The sequence below is a fragment of the Chiloscyllium plagiosum genome, unplaced genomic scaffold, assembly GCF_037043375.1.
Source record: "Chiloscyllium plagiosum isolate Xiang-an unplaced genomic scaffold, Cpla_swu_hap1 HiC_scaffold_27, whole genome shotgun sequence".
Taxonomy (NCBI): Eukaryota; Metazoa; Chordata; class Chondrichthyes; order Orectolobiformes; family Hemiscylliidae; genus Chiloscyllium; species Chiloscyllium plagiosum.
Window position 1 is genome coordinate 51604967 of NW_028270165.1, and position 19499 is coordinate 51624465.

General features: G+C 50.4%; 1 protein-coding gene and 1 pseudogene across 3 annotated transcripts in view; both read left to right on the top strand.

Annotated features, from left to right (window-relative positions):
* Positions 1-251: 251 nt before the first annotated feature.
* On the top strand, positions 252-16959 carry LOC148144035 (uncharacterized). Of its 2 annotated transcripts, XR_015751374.1 has the most exons (3): positions 252-468; positions 9041-10573; positions 16330-16959. XR_015751374.1 is itself a non-coding variant. In XM_087974575.1 (2 exons), the coding sequence occupies exon 2, from the start codon at positions 9435-9437 to the stop codon at positions 10248-10250; it is 816 nt and encodes a 271-aa protein (XP_087830701.1). In that variant the 5' UTR covers positions 252-468; positions 9041-9434; the 3' UTR covers positions 10251-11576. The 2 variants fall into 2 exon arrangements, 1 of the variants encoding a protein (XP_087830701.1); XM_087974575.1 differs by lacking the exon at positions 16330-16959 and having other exon boundaries at positions 9041-11576.
* The window catches only part of LOC148144036 (uncharacterized), a 45520-nt pseudogene continuing 42024 nt past the window's right edge, over positions 16004-19499 (top strand). The window contains exons 1-2 of the transcript XR_015751673.1: positions 16004-16143; positions 16912-17771. The product of XR_015751673.1 is annotated as an uncharacterized LOC148144036 (transcript). The remainder of the gene's footprint in view (positions 16144-16911; positions 17772-19499) is intronic.

The following is a 19499-nucleotide window of genomic DNA, read 5'->3' on the forward strand; positions in this document are numbered from 1 at the left end:
TTAAACCGATGCCCTCCAGTTTACAACTTCATCTGCCCTGGTGAAAAGACTTACAAAAGTTGAGCAGCCAGACAAAATGCAAAAAGAATACAACGTCGAGCTACAGGGAAAAATAAAATTGTGGCTCCAGCCGTTTTTTCTCCTTTTGGCCTTTAGATCCTTTACATCTGTCAGTAACAGTAGTCACCAAAGCGCACACTGCGCATGCTCCGAGATGTCAGCGAGGAAGGCGCATGCTCACCGGTGTCAGCAAAGTAGTACGCATGCTCCTCGAAGTCCGAAGAACGGCACACGACTTCCTTTTGATGGACCAATGGTAAAGCCTGGAGGACCGGATGGAGATTGGTCCTCCTGCCAGTTAGAGCACCCCTATTGTCTGAATGCAGAAGGTGGACCATAAGCTTCTGTAGCTGCTGTGAAGATTGAGCTTCAGCCCAGACTGTAACTTGCTTCTTCTGTCCAACATCTGTGAGTACAGCACTTTCTTTTCTCACCCCCTATTCCATTTAGTTTTCATTTTGGTGTTTAATTATATTCATAGAGATGGACAGTACGGAAACAGACCCTTCGGTCCAACTCGTTCATGTCGGCCAGATATTGCAACCTAATCTAGTCCCGTTTGCCAGCACCCAGCCGATATCCCTGTTCATATATAGTGTTGATTTGCAGCAGCTGAAAGGAAAGGGAGTGATTCTCTGGGGTGGAGACAGACTCAGGAAATGTTGGACCAGGTCTGTGTCTCAGTTGGCAAACACATGGCAAATGCAGTACCTCAATGTGAAGCTATAGCCTTTGCTGTGGCAAAACAAAAGCAGAAAGGAGGTGCGTTTTTAAATGTGATACATTGGGATGCTGAGGATCAGAGTCGCACCCATATTCCTAATTTCTTCGTCTCCGCCGCATCTGCTCCCAGGAAGACCAGTTCCAATACCGAACAACTCAGATGGCCTCCTTCTTCAAAGACAGCAATTTCCCCCCAGACATGATCGACGATGCTCTCCACCGCATCTCCTCCACTTCCCGCTCCTCCGCCCTTGAGCCCCGTCCCTCCAATCGCTACCAGGCCAAAACCCCACTGGTCCTCACCTACCACCCCACCAACCTCCATGTACATCGTATCATCCGTCGTCATTTCTGCCACCTCCAAACGGACCCCATCACCAGGAATATGTTTCCCTCCCCTCCCCTATCAGCGTTCCGAAAAGACCACTCCCTCCGTGACTCCCTTGTCAGGTCCACAGCCCCCACCAACCCAACCTCCACTCCCGGCACCTTCCCCTGCAACCGCAAGAAATGCAAAACTTGCACCCACACCTTCAGATTCCTGAAGAAGAGCTCAAGCCCAAAACGTCGATTCTCCTGCTCCTTGGATGCTGCCTGACCTGCTGTGCTTTTCCAGCAACACATTTTCAGCCCACACCTTCCCCCCCCCCCCCCCCCCCCCCCCTTACTTCCCTCCAAGGCCCCAAGGGATCCTTCCATATCCACCACAAATTCACCGGCACCTCCACACACATCATTTACTGCATCCGCTGCACCCGATGTGGCCTCCTCAACATTGGGGAGACAGGCCGCCTTCTTGCAGAACGTTTCAGAGATCACCTCTAGGACACCCGGACCAACCAACCCAACCACCCCGTGGCTCAACACTTCAACTCCCCCTCCCACTTCACCAAGGACATGCAGGTCCTTGGACTCCTCCTTCGCCAGACCATGGCAACATGACGGCTGGAGGAAGAGCGCCTCATCTTCCGCCGAGGAACCCTCCAACCGCAAGGGATGACCTCAGATTTCTCCAGTTTCCTCATTTCCCCTCCCCCCACCTTGTCTCAGTCCCAACCCTCAAACTCAGCACCACCTTTCTAACCTGCAATCTTCTTCCTGACCTCTCCGACTCCACCCCCACTCCGGCCTATCACCCTCACCTTGACATCCTTCTACCTATCGCATTTCCAACACCCCTCCCCCAAGTCCCTCCTCCCTACCTTTTATCTTAGCCTGCTTGCCACACTTTCCTCATTCCTGAAGAAGGGCTCATGTCCGAAACGTCGATTCTCATGCTCCTTGGATGCTGCCTGACTTGCTGCACTTTTCCACCAACATATTTTCAGCTCTGATCTCCAGCATCTGCAGTCCTCACTTTCTCCTAAAAGTACAGCTAGTCAGGCAGCATGAGAGTTGATGTTTTGGGCACAAGCCCTTCATCAACAATGATGTGTAGATGTACAATGGGACCTCAGTGTCCTTCTGCACCAGTCACTGCCAGTTGTCGGACAGGTGCAGCAAGCTATCAGCAAGGCAAGTGGTATATTAGCAAGAGGAATTGAGTTCAGAAGTGGGGATGTCTTCCTGCAGTTAGGGGGGGTCATTGAACGTATTCACTGCTGAGTTCATGTGATATTTTGAACAACAATGAAATGGATGTTTATGGGGGATATTAAGAAAATGGTTTCAAGACCAGCATAGAACAGTTACAGTGTCAGACAGCACAGAAACAGCCCCTTCAGTCCAACTAGTCCATGCTGACTATGTTCTCAAACTGAACTAGTCCCACTTGCCAGTATTTGGTCCATATCCTCTGAATCTTTCCTATTCAGATACTTATCCAAATGTCCTTTAAATGCTATAACTGCACCACTTCCTCTGGACATTCATTCCACACGCGAACCACTCTGTGTAAAATGAAAAATAATGTCCCTCATGTCTTTCAAATCTTTCTCCTCTCTCCTTCAAAATTTGCTCCCTAATCTTGAAACCCCCACACAAGGGAAAGGACACCTGCCATTCATGTTAGCTATATCTGTCATGATTTAATCAACCTCAGTAAGGTCACCTCTCAACCTCCTATGCTTCAATTAAAAATGTCCCAGCCTGTCCATCAAAATGTAGGTATATTCATATCCAGTTATGATCTGTGCAATACTGGTCCAGGCACGAAAGATCAAATGTCCTAGTCCTGCTCCCAATTCTCACCCTCTGTGTCCAGGACAGCAAGAGACCATAAGACATAGGAGCTGAGATTAGGCCATTCAGCCCATCAGGTCTGCTGATAGCACACAATCGCAGCTGATAAGTTTCTCAGCCCCATTCTCCTGCTTTCTCCCCGTAACCCTTGATCCCCTTGATACTCAAGAACCGGTCTACCTCCGTCTTAAATATTCTCAATGACCTGTCCTTTGCAGCCTTCTGTGGCAATGAATTCCAAAGATTCACCACTCTCTGGTTGAAGAAGTTTCTCCTTATCTCTGTTCCAAAAGGCCTTCCCTTTACTCTAAGGCTGTGCCTTCAGGTTCTTGTCTCTCCGACCAATGGAAACATCTTCCCAACATCCAGTCTGTCCATGCCATTCAGTATTCTGTATGTTTCAATTAGAGTGTGGGACTGTGTATCAGCATGAACCAGACCCTTCAGGGTGAGATGCAGCAGGAATTAGGTTCAGCAAAGTGAGAATGGAGGGAGTGTGTGTGGGATGGAGATTTTCAGCTTCGAGGGAATAAGAGAGTTTGCTATAAATGGGAATTTAGCAGATGGGTCATTGGGCCGAGGAGTGGGAGATGGAGTTTAATTTAGACAAATGTGAGGAGTTGCATTTTGGTCAAGCAATCCAGGCAGAACTGGCACAGTTAAGGGGAGTGTTGCTGAATAAAGACCTTGGAGTGCAGGTTCATAATTCCTTGAAAGTGGAGTCTCAGGTAGCTAGGATAGTAAAGAAGGCATTCAGTATGCTTTTCTTTCTTGGTCAGAGCATTGAGTATGGGAGTTGGGAGGTCATGTGGCCGCTGTCCACGAAATTGGTTGGGCCACTTTTGGAACACTGCATTCAATTCTAGTCTCCTTGATATAGGAAAGATGTTGTGAAACTTTGAAAGAGGTTGGAAAAGATTTACAAGGCTGTTGCCAGACTTGGAGGAATTGAACTACTGGGAGAGGGAGAATAGGCCAGGGATATGTTCCCTGGAGCATCAGGGACTGAGGGGTGACCTTATGGACGTTTGTAACAGGCATGGATAGGGTGAATACCCAAGATCTTTTCCCCAGGATGGTGCAGTCCAAAACTAGACGGTGCATATTTGAGGTGAGAGGAGAATGGTTCACAAGTGTGGTTGTGAAGACTGGACTTTCAGAGCAGCTGTCAAAGATGTTTTGCCCTGACTGGGAGCAGAAGTTGTAACAGTGAAATCTTTCATTTATGAGCAAACAACTGAGTGAGTGAGTACATCCGGGATTTTGGGGGAAAGTGGGAATTCATTGCACTTTGGGGATGCAGCCCTTCCCTATCCAGTCATTTCTGCTGTTGGGTGAGACTAGACCTCAAGATTAGGGGGAGTAGCTTTCAAACAAAGATTAGGAGGAACTGTTTTTCCTGGAGAGTAGTGAATCTATGGAATTCTCTGCCCAGTGAAGCAGTAGAGGCCACTTCAGTATATTGAAGACATGGTTGGTGAATTAAGGATAGTTTTGACAATGCAGGGAGGAGGAGCTGCGATGGTGCGATTATCTTAATGAATGGCAGAGTAGGCCTGACAGGACAAATGGCCTACTCCTGCTTTTATTACTATGGAACTATAACCCTGCATTTCCCATGGCTAACCCAGCTTCAGGATGACAAGGATTGGATCCTACATATTGAAGGGGTAGTTAAATGGGAAGTTAGGTAAAGGTGGAGGGTTGGCACTGCTAATCAAAGCACTGATCACAGGGTAATCTGGTGTCAGCTCAGATTTCAGGTCCTGATTTCTCTGTCCTCTGTTGATCTCCCTGTTCGCTTAGAGTAAGATGTTGGTCTGTCAGCTCTGCTGGATTTCTGCTGAAGCTTTGACACCCATTTTTACACCATTTGGAACAATAAAACATTGAGTCAATTGAGACCCAACCCACCATCTCTCAGCCTGTCAACCATCAAGATACAGTGTTGTCATAGCAGGGAATCAAACAAGAAAAACGAATCAAAATTAGAAATAAATAGATACTCGTGCTTAATGTTTGTTCACTAGTAAGTAAACCAGAATAGGGCACTATAAGAATCCTGGGAGAACCCTATTTTGAGGAATTCTGTCCCTTACATCTATTAGTACCCAGCTATAATTTACAACAACATTTACAACCACAGAAATAAAGCATCTGTTTCTCAATGTCTGTGTGATATGCAGCACAGAAATAGATTTTTTATTTCTCTCATGCGTGTGTGTGTGTACACACAAGTCCACGGCAGTGAATTTATATTTGCAGCATTATATTTGCCGATACATTCTATTTTGCTCCTAAAATGAACAATCTCCAGGCAGTCAATACATATAGTATTATGTAAATTCAACTTTTGAAAATAGAACCAGCCTGACTCAAGGTTAGGATACAGACAGGCTCTGATCTCACACCTTTCATGCATTGTCTGAGCTGAAATAGTCGTAGAGATGTACAGCACAGAAACAGACCCTGCAATCCAACTTGTCCATGCCGACTAGATATCCCAACCTATCTAGTCCCACCTTCTGACACCCAGCCCATATCCCTCCAAACCCTTGCTATTCATATATTCCATCCAGATACCTTTCAAATGTTGCAATTGTACAAGCCTCCACCTCTTCCTCTTGCAGCTCATTCCGTACATGTACCACCCTCTATGTGAAAAGGTTGCCCCTTAGGTCTCTTTTTTATATCTTTCCCCTCTCACACTAAACATATCCCCTCTAGGTCTGCCCTCCAACCCTCCCCCCACCCCCCAATCGCTACCCCCCAATCGCTACCCCCCAATCCCTCCCCCCCCCCAATCCCTCCCCCCCCCCAATCCCTCCCCCCCCAATCCCTCCCCCCTCCAATCCCTCCCCCCTCCAATCCCTCCCCCCCCCCAATCCCTCCCCCCCAATCCCTCCCCCCCCAATCCCTCCCCCCCCAATCCCTCCCCCCCCCAATCCCTCCCCCCCCCAATCCCTCCCCCCCCAATCCCTCCCCCCCCAATCCCTCCCCCCCCAATCCCTCCCCCCCCAATCCCTCCCCCCCAATCCCCCCCAATCCCTCCCCCCCCAATCCCTCCCCCCCAATCCCTCCCCCCCAATCCCTCCCCCCCCCAATCCCTCCCCCCCCAATCCCTCCCCCCCCAATCCCTCCCCCCCCCAATCCCTCCCCCCCCAATCCCTCCCCCCCCAATCCCTCCCCCCCAATCCCTCCCCCCCAATCCCTCCCCCCCAATCCCTCCCCCCCCCAATCCCTCCCCCCCAATCCCTCCCCCCCCAATCCCTCCCCCCCAATCCCTCCCCCCCAATCCCTCCCCCCCCAATCCCTCCCCCCCCAATCCCTCCCCCCCCAATCCCTCCCCCCCCAATCCCTCCCCCCCAATCCCTCCCCCCCAATCCCTCCCCCCCAATCCCTCCCCCCCCAATCCCTCCCCCCCAATCCCTCCCCCCCAATCCCTCCCCCCCAATCCCTCCCCCCCAATCCCTCCCCCCCAATCCCTCCCCCCCAATCCCTCCCCCCCAATCCCTCCCCCCCAATCCCTCCCCCCCAATCCCTCCCCCCCAATCCCTCCCCCCCAATCCCTCCCCCCCAATCCCTCCCCCCCAATCCCTCCCCCCCAATCCCTCCCCCCCAATCCCTCCCCCCCAATCCCTCCCCCCCAATCCCTCCCCCCCAATCCCTCCCCCCCAATCCCTCTCCCCCAATCCCTCTCCCCCAATCCCTCTCCCCCAATCCCTCCCCCCCAATCCCTCCCCCCCAATCCCTCCCCCCCAATCCCTCCCCCCCAATCCCTCCCCCCCAATCCCTCCCCCCCAATCCCTCCCCCCCAATCCCTCCCCCCCAATCCCTCCCCCCCAATCCCTCCCCCCCAATCCCTCCCCCCCAATCCCTCCCCCCCAATCCCTCCCCCCCAATCCCTCCCCCCCAATCCCTCCCCCCCAATCCCTCTCCCCCAATCCCTCGCCCCCAATCCCTCGCCCCCAATCCCTCGCCCCCAATCCCTCGCCCCCAATCCCTCTCCCCCAATCCCTCTCCCCCAATCCCTCTCCCCCAATCCCTCTCCCCCAATCCCTCTCCCCCAATCCCTCTCCCCCAATCCCTCTCCCCCAATCCCTCGCCCCCAATCCCTCGCCCCCAATCCCTCGCCCCCAATCCCTCGCCCCCAATCCCTCGCCCCCAATCCCTCGCCCCCAATCCCTCGCCCCCAATCCCTCCCCCCCAATCCCTCCCCCCCAATTCCTCCCCCCCCACACTCTCCCCTCTTCCCCCCCCCACACTCTCCCCTCTTCCCCCCCCACACTCTCCCCTCTTCCCCCCCCACACTCTCCCCTCTCCCCCCCCCACACTCTCCCCTCTCCCCCCCCACACTCTCCCCTCTCCCCCCCCCCCACACTCTCCCCTCTCCCCCCCCCACACTCTCCCCTCTCCCCCCCCCACACTCTCCCCTCTCCCCCCCCACACTCTCCCCTCTCCCCCCCCACACTCTCCCCTCTCCCCCCCCCACACTCTCCCCTCTCCCCCCCCACACTCTCCCCTCTCCCCCCCCCACACTCTCCCCTCTCCCCCCCCCACACTCTCCCCTCTCCCCCCCCCCACACTCTCCCCTCTTCCCCCCCCCCACACTCTCCCCTCTCCCCCCCCCCACACTCTCCCCTCTCCCCCCCCCCCCCACTCTCTCCCCTCTCCCCCCCCCACACTCTCCCCTCTCCCCCCCCCCCACACTCTCCCCTCTCCCCCCCCCACACTCTCCCCTCTCCCCCCCCCACACTCTCCCCTCTCCCCCCCCCACACTCTCCCCTCTCCTCCCCCCCCCACACTCTCCCCTCTCCCCCCCCCCCCACACTCTCCCCTCTCCCCCCCCCACACTCTCCCCTCTCCCCCCCCCACACTCTCCCCTCTCCCCCCCCCCCACACTCTCCCCTCTCCTCCCCCCCCCACACTCTCCCCTCTCCTCCCCCCCCCACACTCTCCCCTCTCCTCCCCCCCCCACACTCTCCCCTCTCCCCCCCCCACACTCTCCCCTCTCCCCCCCCCACACTCTCCCCTCTCCCCCCCCCACACTCTCCGCTCTCCCCCCCCCACACTCTCCCCTCTCCCCCCCCCCACACTCTCCCCTCTCCCCCCCCCCACACTCTCCCCTCTCCTCCCCCCCCCACACTCTCCCCTCTCCCCCCCCCCCCACACTCTCCCCTCTCCCCCCCCCCCCACACTCTCCCCTCTCCCCCCCCCCCCACACTCTCCCCTCTCCCCCCCCCCACACTCTCCCCTCTCCCCCCCCCCACACTCTCCCCTCTCCCCCCCCCCACACTCTCCCCTCTCCCCCCCCCCACACTCTCCCCTCTCCCCCCCCCCCCCCCACACTCTCCCCTCTCCCCCCCCCACACTCTCCCCTCTCCCCCCCCCAACACTCTCCCCTCTCCCCTCTCCTCCTCCTCCTCCCCCCCTTCCCTCCCTGATGAAGGTTGGTAAAATTACAGCATGTAAAAAACATCTGGGTTGGTGTATGAATAGAAAGGGTTAAGAAGCATATGGGCCAAGTGCTGGCAAATACAACTAGATTAATTTAGGATATCTGGAAGACTTTGGCTGAAGGGTCTGTTTCTGTGCTGTATGACTCTGGCTTTCTACTAATGTTTGCCACATCTGTATGTTCAGTTTCTCTCTGGTGTCAGTGTTAATGCCTTGATGTCTCATTTTGTTCCCCTCTTCCTGGGTGCGTTAACCATTTTGTGTCTGGTTGTTCCTCAAGAAGCTGCATGGCAGGTTCATCCTGAATTAACATTTTTGTTTGCTTCCCAAAATTAGACCTGCTCGCTCTCAGCAGCATCCCAATGTCGTGGAAGATATTAACTTTCAGGTGGAGTCATCCAAACTTCAGAGAGGTGTCAGTCTTGATATTTTTGCTTTTCTGCCCCTGTAAGATCCTGAATCAGTACCTTCAGAATTAGCTAGAATGGAGTGAGAACAGAGAGAGAGAGTGGGATGGTGCTTTCAATTTTGTAGAATATTCTGCAGAAAGTAGAATTGCTTGTTCTGAGTTTCTATTCTGGACTGACAGTGATGACATTTGTAATCTCGCTTTTTACAGAGTATTTGAAGATAGAAGTTTCAAATCAACAGTTGAAGGGCTTATGCCCAAAACATCAACTCTCCTGCTCCTCAGATGTTGCCTGACCTGATGTGCTTTTCCAGCACACTTCTCGACTCACTGTACAGCATCTGCAATCCTCGCTTTGACATCAATATCTGACAGTCACTCAATCCATTAGGACCTCAGCAATTTTCAACTTAGATTCTGTGAGAAGGAGCAAAGCTTTTTGGTTCCTGTTTCAGTACATTTTCAGCATCAGTGGGACTGGATGAGAGACTCTACTGTTGAACCGCACTGAGTGTGGAGCCTGGAAGAGTGATACGGCCTGGAATGCGGAATTCACGGCAGAGAGTGGCTATACACGTGTTTGTGTGCAGCTGAAGCTTTGGCCATGGAGAATCCTGAGGAATCTCACCCTATGGAGAAACCGTGGAAGTGTGGCGACTGTGGAAAAGGCTTCCGTGTCCCGTCTGCCCTGGAGATTCATCAGCGCAGTCACACCAGGGAGAGGCCATTCTCCTGCACCGAGTGCAGGAAGGGTTTTACCCAGGCCTCCACCCTGCTGAGGCACCAGCTGGTCCACACGGGGGAGAGGCCATTCTCCTGCCCTGAGTGCAGGAAGGGCTTTACCCAGGCCGCCTCCATGCTGAGGCACCAGCGGCGCCACACAGGGGAGAGGCCCTTCAGGTGTCCCGAGTGTGGGAAGGGCTTTACCCGGCCCTCCATCCTGCTGACCCACCAGCGGGTCCACACAGGAGAGAGGCCATTCCCCTGCCCCGAATGCGGGAAGGCCTTCAGCAATTCCTCCCACCTTCTGACCCACCAGCGGGTCTACACGCGGGAAAGGCCCTTCAGCTGTCCCGAGTGTGGGAAGGGATTCAGTCAAGTGGGCGCCTTGCGGAAGCACCAGCTGCTCCACACCGGGGAGAGGCCATTCAGCTGCCCCGAGTGCTGGAAAGCTTTCAGTGATTCCTCTGCCCTGCTGAGACATCAGCTGGTCCACACGGGGGAGTGGCCGTTCAGGTGCCCCGAGTGCGGGAGGGGCTTTAGCAATTCCTCCAATCTCCAGACCCACCGGCGGGTCCACACGGGGGAGAGGCCCTTCAGTTGCCTCGAGTGCGGGAAGGCCTTCACCTGCTCCTCCCTCCTGCGGAGGCACCAGCGAGTTCATTTGCCATCGCAGGGGGTTGAAGGAATGACAGCCTAGTGACATTATGAACTGGACTAACAACCCAGTTCCGGCGAATCCTGCCACGGAAGATGACGGAATTGGAATTCGGTCAGAAACCTGGAGTTCAGTATTTAATGATGAAATCATTTTTCGGGGCAAAGAAAACTCCCATCTGACTGACTCATGTCCTTTTTAGGGAAGGAAAACTATTGTTAGGGGAAAGGATTCACTCAGTCGTCCCAGCTGCATTGTTTCTCTGGTCTGGCCTACGCATGACTGACTCCAGACCTACAGCAGTGTGGTTGTCTCTACACAGCTCCCCCCACCCATTCACAGGGAGAACCTTACTTGGATACAGGGTATGGATTGAAATTGTTGAGTTAAGCAATACTTTCTATGCGTAAAGGCTGTACCAAGGATCCAGTTACAAAGGGACAACTAGGTGCTAACTAATAGTAAAGAAACGGTGGCACAGTGGATAGCACTGCTGCCTCACAGCGCCAGAGACCCGGGTTCAATTCCCACCTCAGGCGACTGACTGTGTGGAGTTTGCACGTTCTCCCCGTGTCTGCGTGGGTTTCCTCCGGGTGCTCCGGTTTCCTCCCACTGTCCAAAGATGTGCAGGTCAGGTGATTTGGCCATGCTAAATTGCCTGTAGTGTTAGGTTAAAGGGGTAAATGTAGGGGTATGGGTGGGTTGCGCTTCGGCGGGGCGGTGTGGACTTGTTGGGCCGAAGGGCCTGTTTCCACACTGGAAGAAATCTAATCTAAAGTGGGGGGAGTGTGTGGGTTTTGACCTTGAGCTGTTTAAAAAAAAATCAGTTACTTTTTTTCTATGCCATTTTGCTAGGGGGATCTGAAGCTGTAACAAAGTTGGGTCACAATAAAGGTTACCTGAATTTACCGTTGGGCTCAGACTCACATTGAAAGCTGTGAGCTCTAAGTAGTTTTTGTTTTAAAGCTGCTCATTTCTTTCAGCCTCCTGCACTAAGTTTCCAATGTCATGTATCAGATGGAGCAGTGAATGAGGAGCTTGTATCATTAGAAATTGTACATTTTTCAGGAGTGCAGATACTGCATTGTTTCAGCAGCATTGTAAAGTTTACTGGCAGCACTGGGAGGTGTGGGATGTGTTCGCGAGAAACTGTTTTGAGGAGCCGGTCTTGAACTGGGGTGGATAAAGTTAAAAATCACGCAACACCAGGTTATAGTCCAACTCATTTATTTGGAAGCACTAGCGTTCAGAGTGCTGCTCCTTCATCAGGTAGCTGTGGAGCAGGATCAAAGCACACAGATTTTATAGCAAAAGATCACAGTGTCATGCAACTGATAGGATATATTGAACAAACCTTGATTGCTGTTAAGTCTTTCATCTTTTTGAATGGGTTGCAGGTTTCCTTAATGTATAAATCTCAGAATTTCTTTTAAGTTACAATCTCATGATGACTTAGGTTTTATAAAAATAGGTGACTTCTCAGCTCAGACAATGCATGGCAGGTGTGAGGCTTGAGTCTGTCTGTATCCCAATCTTGAATCAGACTGGTTTCATTTCTGAAGTAGGAATTTATAAAATACTACATGGATTGACTGCCTGCACTAACTGGCTGCAGATTGTGTGCTTTTTTGAGTGAAATTGCATGTATCTGCAAATGTAATTCTGCAAATGCAAATTCACCCCATTGTGAATTTGCACCTTGTGCATCAGAGTGCGCGTACCATGCTTTGTAAAGTGTGGGTGTGTTGGAGTATAAGCCTCAGGAGTTGAGAGTGTTGGGGTGTGTGTTTGAGAGATATGGATAAAAGCGAGAGCTTGCATTTTGCGAAAACAAAGAAGTGCAGGACTTGTACAGTTAATGGGAGAGCCCTGGGTTGTATTGTAGAACAGAGAGATCTGGGGGTGTTCAGGTACACAGTAGTTTGAAAGTTGCATCATTGGTAGACTGGGTGGTTAAGAAGGTATTTAGCACACTTGCCTTCATTGTTCACACCATTGAGTATAGGAGTTGGGACATAATGTTGAGGTTATACAGGATGATGGTGAGGCCACTATTGGAGTACTGAGTACAGTTTGTCCTGTTATAGGAAGAATACTATTGTAGAGGGTTCGTAAAAGATTTGCCAGGACTGGAGGATTTGAGTTATAAGGGGAGGCTGAGACTTTCACGAGAGCAGAGGAGGTTGAGGGGTGACCTTATTGAGATATACAAAATCATGAGAGGTGTAGTAAAATTATTAGCAAAAATAGCGAGGTGCAAATGTTGATATGTCGAGCTACCCGGGTGGGGTGGGGGGAGGGGTGGGAGAGGTGTGTGTGTGGTGGTGGTGGTCATTGAGGCTCTATCTTTTTTTCTCCCATTGGCCTTTGGATAGTTAGAAACTGTCAGTAACTCCATCTCCACAGAGTCTACCACACATGCTCCTCAGTGTCAGCAAAAACACCGCCCATGCTTGTAGCTGTCCGCAAAAACGGCGCTATGTTGTTTTGATGGACCAATGAGGAATACTGGAGGACCGGTAGGAGTCTAGTCTTCTTGTTAAACACAGCCTCTCTATTGTCTGAAAGTGGACCATTAGCTTCTCAAGCTGTTGCTGCTTCTCTCTATGAATGAAGATTGAGATTCACCACAGACTGGAACTTCCTCTGTCCAACATCTGTGAGCACAGCGATCTCTCTTCTCTCCCCCCTCTTCTATTCTCTTTTTTTTCATGCAGGGGTTCAATTTGTGACTTGAAGCAGCTAAAAGCAAAGGGTGGGAATCCAGGGAGGGGACAGACTGGAAAAGTTGGTCCAGGTCTGTGTCTCAATTGGCAAACACATGGCAAATGCATTACCTCAGTGTGAAGTTATAGCCGGTGTTGTGGAAAAAGAAAACAGCACAAAGCATTGTTTAAATGATCATCTATTGGGATGGCAGAAGCTGGAGATCAGAGTCAAAAAATGTGGCACTGGAAGCACAGCAGGTCAGACAGCATCCGAGGAGCAGGAGAGTTGATGTTTCAGGCACAAGCCCTTCATCAGGAATGTTGTGTGGATGGACAAAGAGGTCTCAGCATTTTTTCACACCAGGAGAAATTGAGGTCTGCAGATGCTGGAGATCAGAGTTGAGAGTGTTGCTGGAAAAGCACAGCTGTTCAGGCAGCATCAGAGGAGCGGGAGAATCGACGTTTTGGGCTGATTCTCCTGCTTCTTGGATGCTGCCTGATCTGCTGTGCTTTTCCAGCAACATATTCTTCCACACCAATCAATGCCAGTTGTCAGACAGCTGCAGCAAGCAATGCGCAAGGCAAGTGGTATATTAGCAAGAGGAACTGAGTTCAGAAGTGGGGATGTCTTCCTGCAGGTATGGGGTCACTGAATACATTCAAGGCTGAGTTCATCTGACATTTTAAACAAAAATGAATTGGATGGGTATTGGGGAAGGCAAGAAAATGGTTGTGACGACCAGAAAAAGAAGAGTTAAAGTCAGACAGCACAGAAACAGACCCTTATCTGAGGATGGATGTGGTGTTCCCTACATTGGACAAACAGGCAGAAAACTAGCGACTAGGATATATGAACATCAACTAGCCACAAAAAGACATCACCCACTATCCCTAGTATCCTTACAGATGCATGAGGAAGGACACCACTTCGACTGGCACAACACATCCACCCCAGGACAAGCCAAACAGAGACACGCATGAGAATTCCTAGAATTCTGGTTGGAATGCTATGCTTCTATCAACAAATACATTGACTTGGATCCCATTTACACCCCGCCCCCCGAAAAAGAACAGGAAATGACATTGCCATACGAAATGATGCCACCACAGGAAATGACATCACCAACCCAAAGAAACCCAAACATTTAAATAGAAAGTGGGCTACACCACTGGTGCTTCATCTGGAGGCTCACTGCAGATGTTACCTAGTATAGTGATGGAAAATGAACCTTTCAGCTCAGCAAGCAAACCTACATCCAGAACCTCACCCTGAGCTACAAACCTTCTCAAAACTCACCAGTTTTATGGTCCAATCTGGTTGCTGAGATTCTTCATATTGATGGATCCACTCCAATTAAACACTGGGAAGAATGAAGCCACTGGTTTCCAATTTTTTGCATCCATCTTCATTCCTCAGCCTCCATCTCTCTCCCTTATAACTCTCAGATTCAGCCAGGCTGTTCATAACTTGCTGCATTGGATTCTGAGAGTAGCTTCTGACCTGTGCCAGCACAAAGCCTCCTGTATCCGCCTCTGTCATCTCATTCGAGCCTGTCCCATTCTCAAAGTAGCTGCTGCTGCCGGAATCATCTTTGGTCCCTTCCTTACCTCCAGGCTTGACTACTTCACTGCTGCAATCAATAATTTTACGCATTTGCTCTTCTGTAAACTTGAAATCATCTAAGACTTTGCTCTTGTTTCATGGCAACAATTCTCATTCCTCTGTGGCTCATGTGTCCACTGACCTGTGCTGGTGCCCATTCAAGCAACAACCAAATTTTAAAATTCTCATTTTAGTCTTCAAATCTCTCCAATGGTTTCTCCCATCTTTATCTTTGTAATCTCTGTATGTTGAGATGAGTGTGCTGCTCCAATAGTGAGTGTCTTTGAACAGAACTTGCAGGTAATGGTCTCCCATGTAACTGCTGCTCTTGACCTTCTTAACGGTAGTAGTTTGAAAGGAGCTATCTAAAGAGTTTTGACTTTCCAAACATCCTGATATTGCTTTCTTGATAATTGATTCTAACAGCTTCCCATCAACAGCTGTTGAACTAACTGGTCTGCAATTTCTCACGTATTGCTTCTCTCCCTTTTTGAATACAGGTGTTACATTAGTATTTTTCCACTCCAGTGGATTCATAAGATATCAGAGGCCATTCAGCCCAACAAGTCTGCTCCGTCATCCAATCATGGCTGAAGTCAACTCCTTTCTAGCGCTTTCTCTTCGTAACCTTTGATCACCTTGACAATTAAGAATCTACCTATCTCAGTCTTAAGAAAGATTCATTGAGTTTATTTTCTGTCCAAGGAATTTTGGAATATTGTAACTAACGTATCCACTGCCTTTAGTACATTAGAATGTAGGCCATTAGGCCCAGGGGACCTGTCTGCCCTCAATCCTGATAGTGTACCTATCGACGTTAATTGTTTAAGTTCTACCCTTTCGATAGCCTCTGACTTGCCGGTTCCAATAGGGATAGTATTGCTGTCCTCCAATGTGAAAGCTGAGGAAAGTTTTGATTTAGCAGCTCTGCTATTTCAGTGTTCCCCCCACTAACTCAGCGGTTTCATCTTCCAAGGGACAAACATTTACTTCAGCGATTTTGTTCCCTTCAGCATACCAATACCAGCTCTTGCTATTCTTTTTGATATTTTGTGCTGGGTTTATTTCGCAATTTACCTTACCTATTTTTATGAATTTTATTCATATCCGTTTGTTTATGTCTGAAAGTTTCTCAATGCTTCAGCCTTCCAGAGGTCTGGAATAACATGGCTGAAAATTGAAAGAAAATACGTTCAAACTTAAAAGAAACTCACCTTTCAAATGCTGGGGGCGGGGAAAACGATTGCCCCGCCCCCATTGTCTCCGAATTCTTGGAGGACTCCTCCAACCGCTGACTCTTCCTAATCCACCTTTCTCCGTGTGACTACAAATTTTGACCAGAATAACTATTTCTGCTTTTCCACCAAATTTAAACTGGCTGCCCTATAACTGCTGAGCATATATTTACGACCTTTCTTAAACAAGGCTGCAATGGTTGCAGTTTTCCAGTCACTTCCTCCAATTCCATGGAAGACTGTTGAATTATGGCGAGTGCTCCCATAATTTCTGTCGTCCCTTTCTTCAAGATCCTTGGATACATTTCATCGAGTCCCAGTGCCTTGTCAACTTCTAAGTGCCAACAGCTTATCGAAGACTTCTTTCATATTAAGTTTGAACTTATACAGTGACAAAGTCACCTTGTTGGTTGCCCCGTAAGAATTAGAGTGGAGTGAAAACAGAGGGAGAGAGAGTGGGATGGTGTTTTCAATTTTGTGGAATAAGAAAAGAATATTCTGCAGAAAGTAGAATTGCTTGTTCTGAATTTCTACCCTGCACTGACAGTGATGAATTTTATAATTTGTTTTTGCAGCGTATTTGAAGATCTGAAGACAGAAGTTTCAAAATGAACAGGTGGAAGCGTTATGCCGGAAACATTGACTCTCTGCTCCTCGGATGCTGCCGGACCTGCTGTGCTTTCCCAGTGCTGCGCTTTTTGACTCTGACTCCAGTGACTGCAGTCCTCACTTTGACATCAATGTCTGATAGTCACCCAATCCATCAGGACCGCAACAATTTTCAACTATGATTCTGTGAGAAGGAAACAAGCTTTTTGGTTCTTGTTTGAGTACTTTTTCAGCATCAGTGGGACTGGATGAGAGACCCTACTGTTGCAGCGCACTGAGCGTGGAGCGTGTAACAGCTATACGGCCTGAAAACAGGAATTCACAGTGGGGAGGGGCTGTACAAGTGTTTGCGTATAGCTGAAGCTTCAGCCATGGAGAAACCAGAGGAATCCCGTACTGTGGAGAAACCATGGAAGTGTGGTAACTGTGGGAAAGGCTTTTGTGCCGCGTCTGCCCCAGAGGCTTATCAGCGCAGCCACACCGGGGAGAGGCCATTCTCCTGCCCAGTCTATAGGAAGGCCTTCAGCAAATCCTCCGACCTGCTAAAGCACCACCAGATCCACAGAGGGGAGAGGCCATTCAGCTGCCGAGTACGGCAAGGCCTTCAGCAATTCCACCACCCTGCTAACCCACAAGCGGGTCCAGGCAGGGGAGAGGCCCTTCAGCTGCTCAGAGTGTGGGAAGGCCTTCAGCAATTCCTCCGACCTGCTGAAGCACCAGCGGGTCCACACAGGGGAGAGGCCATTCTCTTGCCCTGACTGCGGACAGGCCTTCGGTGATTCCTCTGCCCTGCTGACCCACCGGCGGGTCCACACAGGGGAAAAGGCCCTTCAGCTGTCCCAACTGCGGGAAGGCCTTCAGCAAATCCTCTGACCTGCTGAAGCACCAGCGGGTCCACACGGGGGAGAGGCCGTTCTCCTGCCCGGAGTGTGGGAAGGCCTTCAGCTATTCCTCTGCCTTGCTGGCCCACCGGCGGGTCCACACCGGGGAAAGGCCCTTCAGCTGCCCCGAGTGTGGGAAGGCCTTCAGCAGTTCCTCCTACAGGCTGAACCACCAACGGGTTCACACGGGTGAAAGGCCTTTCAGCTGCTTAGAGTGCGGGAAAGCCTTCAGCAATTCCTCTAACCTGCTGACCCACCGGCGTGTCCACACACAGGAGAAACCCTTCAGCTGTCCCGAGTGAGGGAAGGCCTTCAACAGTTCCTCCCAACTGCTGACCCATCAGCGGGTCCACACAGGGGAGAGGCCGTTCCCCTGCACAGTGTGTGGGAAGGCTTTTAGCAATTCCTCCAACCTGTTGAACCACCAGCGGGTCCACACGGGCGAGAAGCCCTTCACCTGCTCTCAGTGTGGGAAGGGTTTCACCCGCTCCTTCAACCTGCGGAGCCACCAGCGAGTTCACGAGGATTGAAGGAGCAATGGGTTGGAGGGGTTGGTGGTGGCGGTGTTGGGTGTGGAGAGTGTGTGCGCTTTGACCGTGAGCTGTTTTTAAAAAAAAAACTACTTTTTCTATGCCTTTTTGCTGGGGGGAATCTGAAGCTGTAACAAAGTTGGCTCACAGTAAAGTTTACCTGAACTTAACGTCAGGCTCAGGTTCTCATTGAAAGCTTTGAGCTCCAAATGGTTTTTGTTTTAAAGCTGCTCATTTCTTTCAGCCTCCTGCACTAAGTTTCCAATGTCGTGTATCAATGGAGCAGTGAATGAGTAGCTACTATCGTTAGAAATTGTACATTTTTCAGGCTGTAATGAGTACTGCACCATTTCATCAGTATTGTAAAGATTACTGGCAGCAGTAAAGGGTGTGGGCTGTGTTCACTAGAAACGACGTGGAGGAGTCGGTGTTGGACTGGGGTGGGTAAAGTTAAAAATCATAGTTAAGTTAAAAAGCACCAAGATATAGTCCAACAGGTTTATTTGGATGCACTAGCTTCCAGAGCACTGCTCCTTCATCAGGTAGCTGTGGAGCAGGATCATCAGACACAGAATTTAAAGCAAAAGATCACAGTGTCATGCAACAGAAATGATATATCGAAAAAAACCTGGATTGCTGTTAAGTCTTTCATCTTTTAGAATGGGTTGCAGGTTTTGCTTCATTAATGTATAAATCCCAGAACATTTTTTAAGTCAGTCTCGAGATGACTTAAGGTTTTATAAAAATAGGTGACATCTCAGCTCTCACAATGTATGAAAGGTGTGAAGTTTGAATGTGTCTGTATCCGAATCTTGAATCAGACTGGTTCTATTACCAAAGTAGGAATTTATAAAATAATACATGGATTGACTACCTGCCGATTTCTGCTCAAAGCGCACATCGAATGTATCTGCAAATGCAAATTCACCACATCGACCCATATGTATGTGTTTGCAAGTGTGCATGCTTGGTAACGTTTGTCTGTGTGATGGAGTATAAGCCTCTGAGAAGGACAGAATAGTGACAGACATCATCTCTGTTCTCTGCAGTTGGCAGCAGGAGGCCAGATGGCATCAGGATTCAGGAACCAACGTGCTCAGGGCTGGAGAAGTGGGAAAGGGAGGCTGCAGTGGGTGTGGTTCAACAATGTCAGGAGGAGACAGCCAGTCAGAAACAACAAAGACAAAGCAGAACCCCAAAGCTATGGGCAGCACAGTGACTCTGTGGCTAGTGCTGCTGCCTCACATTGCCAGGGACCTGGGTTTGATTCCAGCCTCTGGGGACTGTCTGTGTGGACTTTGTGCATGGTTTACCTCTGGGTGCTGTGGTTTCTACCCACAGTCCAACAATCTGCAGTTTAGGGTGATAAGCCAGGGGGAGCTGCAGAGCTATATGGTAGGTGAGTTGGTCTGGTGGGAAGCTGGTTGGAAGTTTGGTGTGAATTAGATAGGTCAAATAGCCTGCAGGGATTATATGATTCTGCTACCATGACCACGTGTATATTGAGAAGTGACTGCTGTGGTCCTGGGAAAGGTGGGATTTGTGGTGTCGCTGCCCGCTGTCCATTCTCTCCCTGTCCCCCCAACTCTTGTCCATTTTCTCTCTCTCGACCCCCAGCCATTCTCTTTCCTTACTTCCCCCAGCACCTGTTATTTCTTGTGCCTCAAGACTTCTTTGATTGCTGTATCAAGACTTTCTAAGAAAAGAGAGAGAGGATGGATGTTG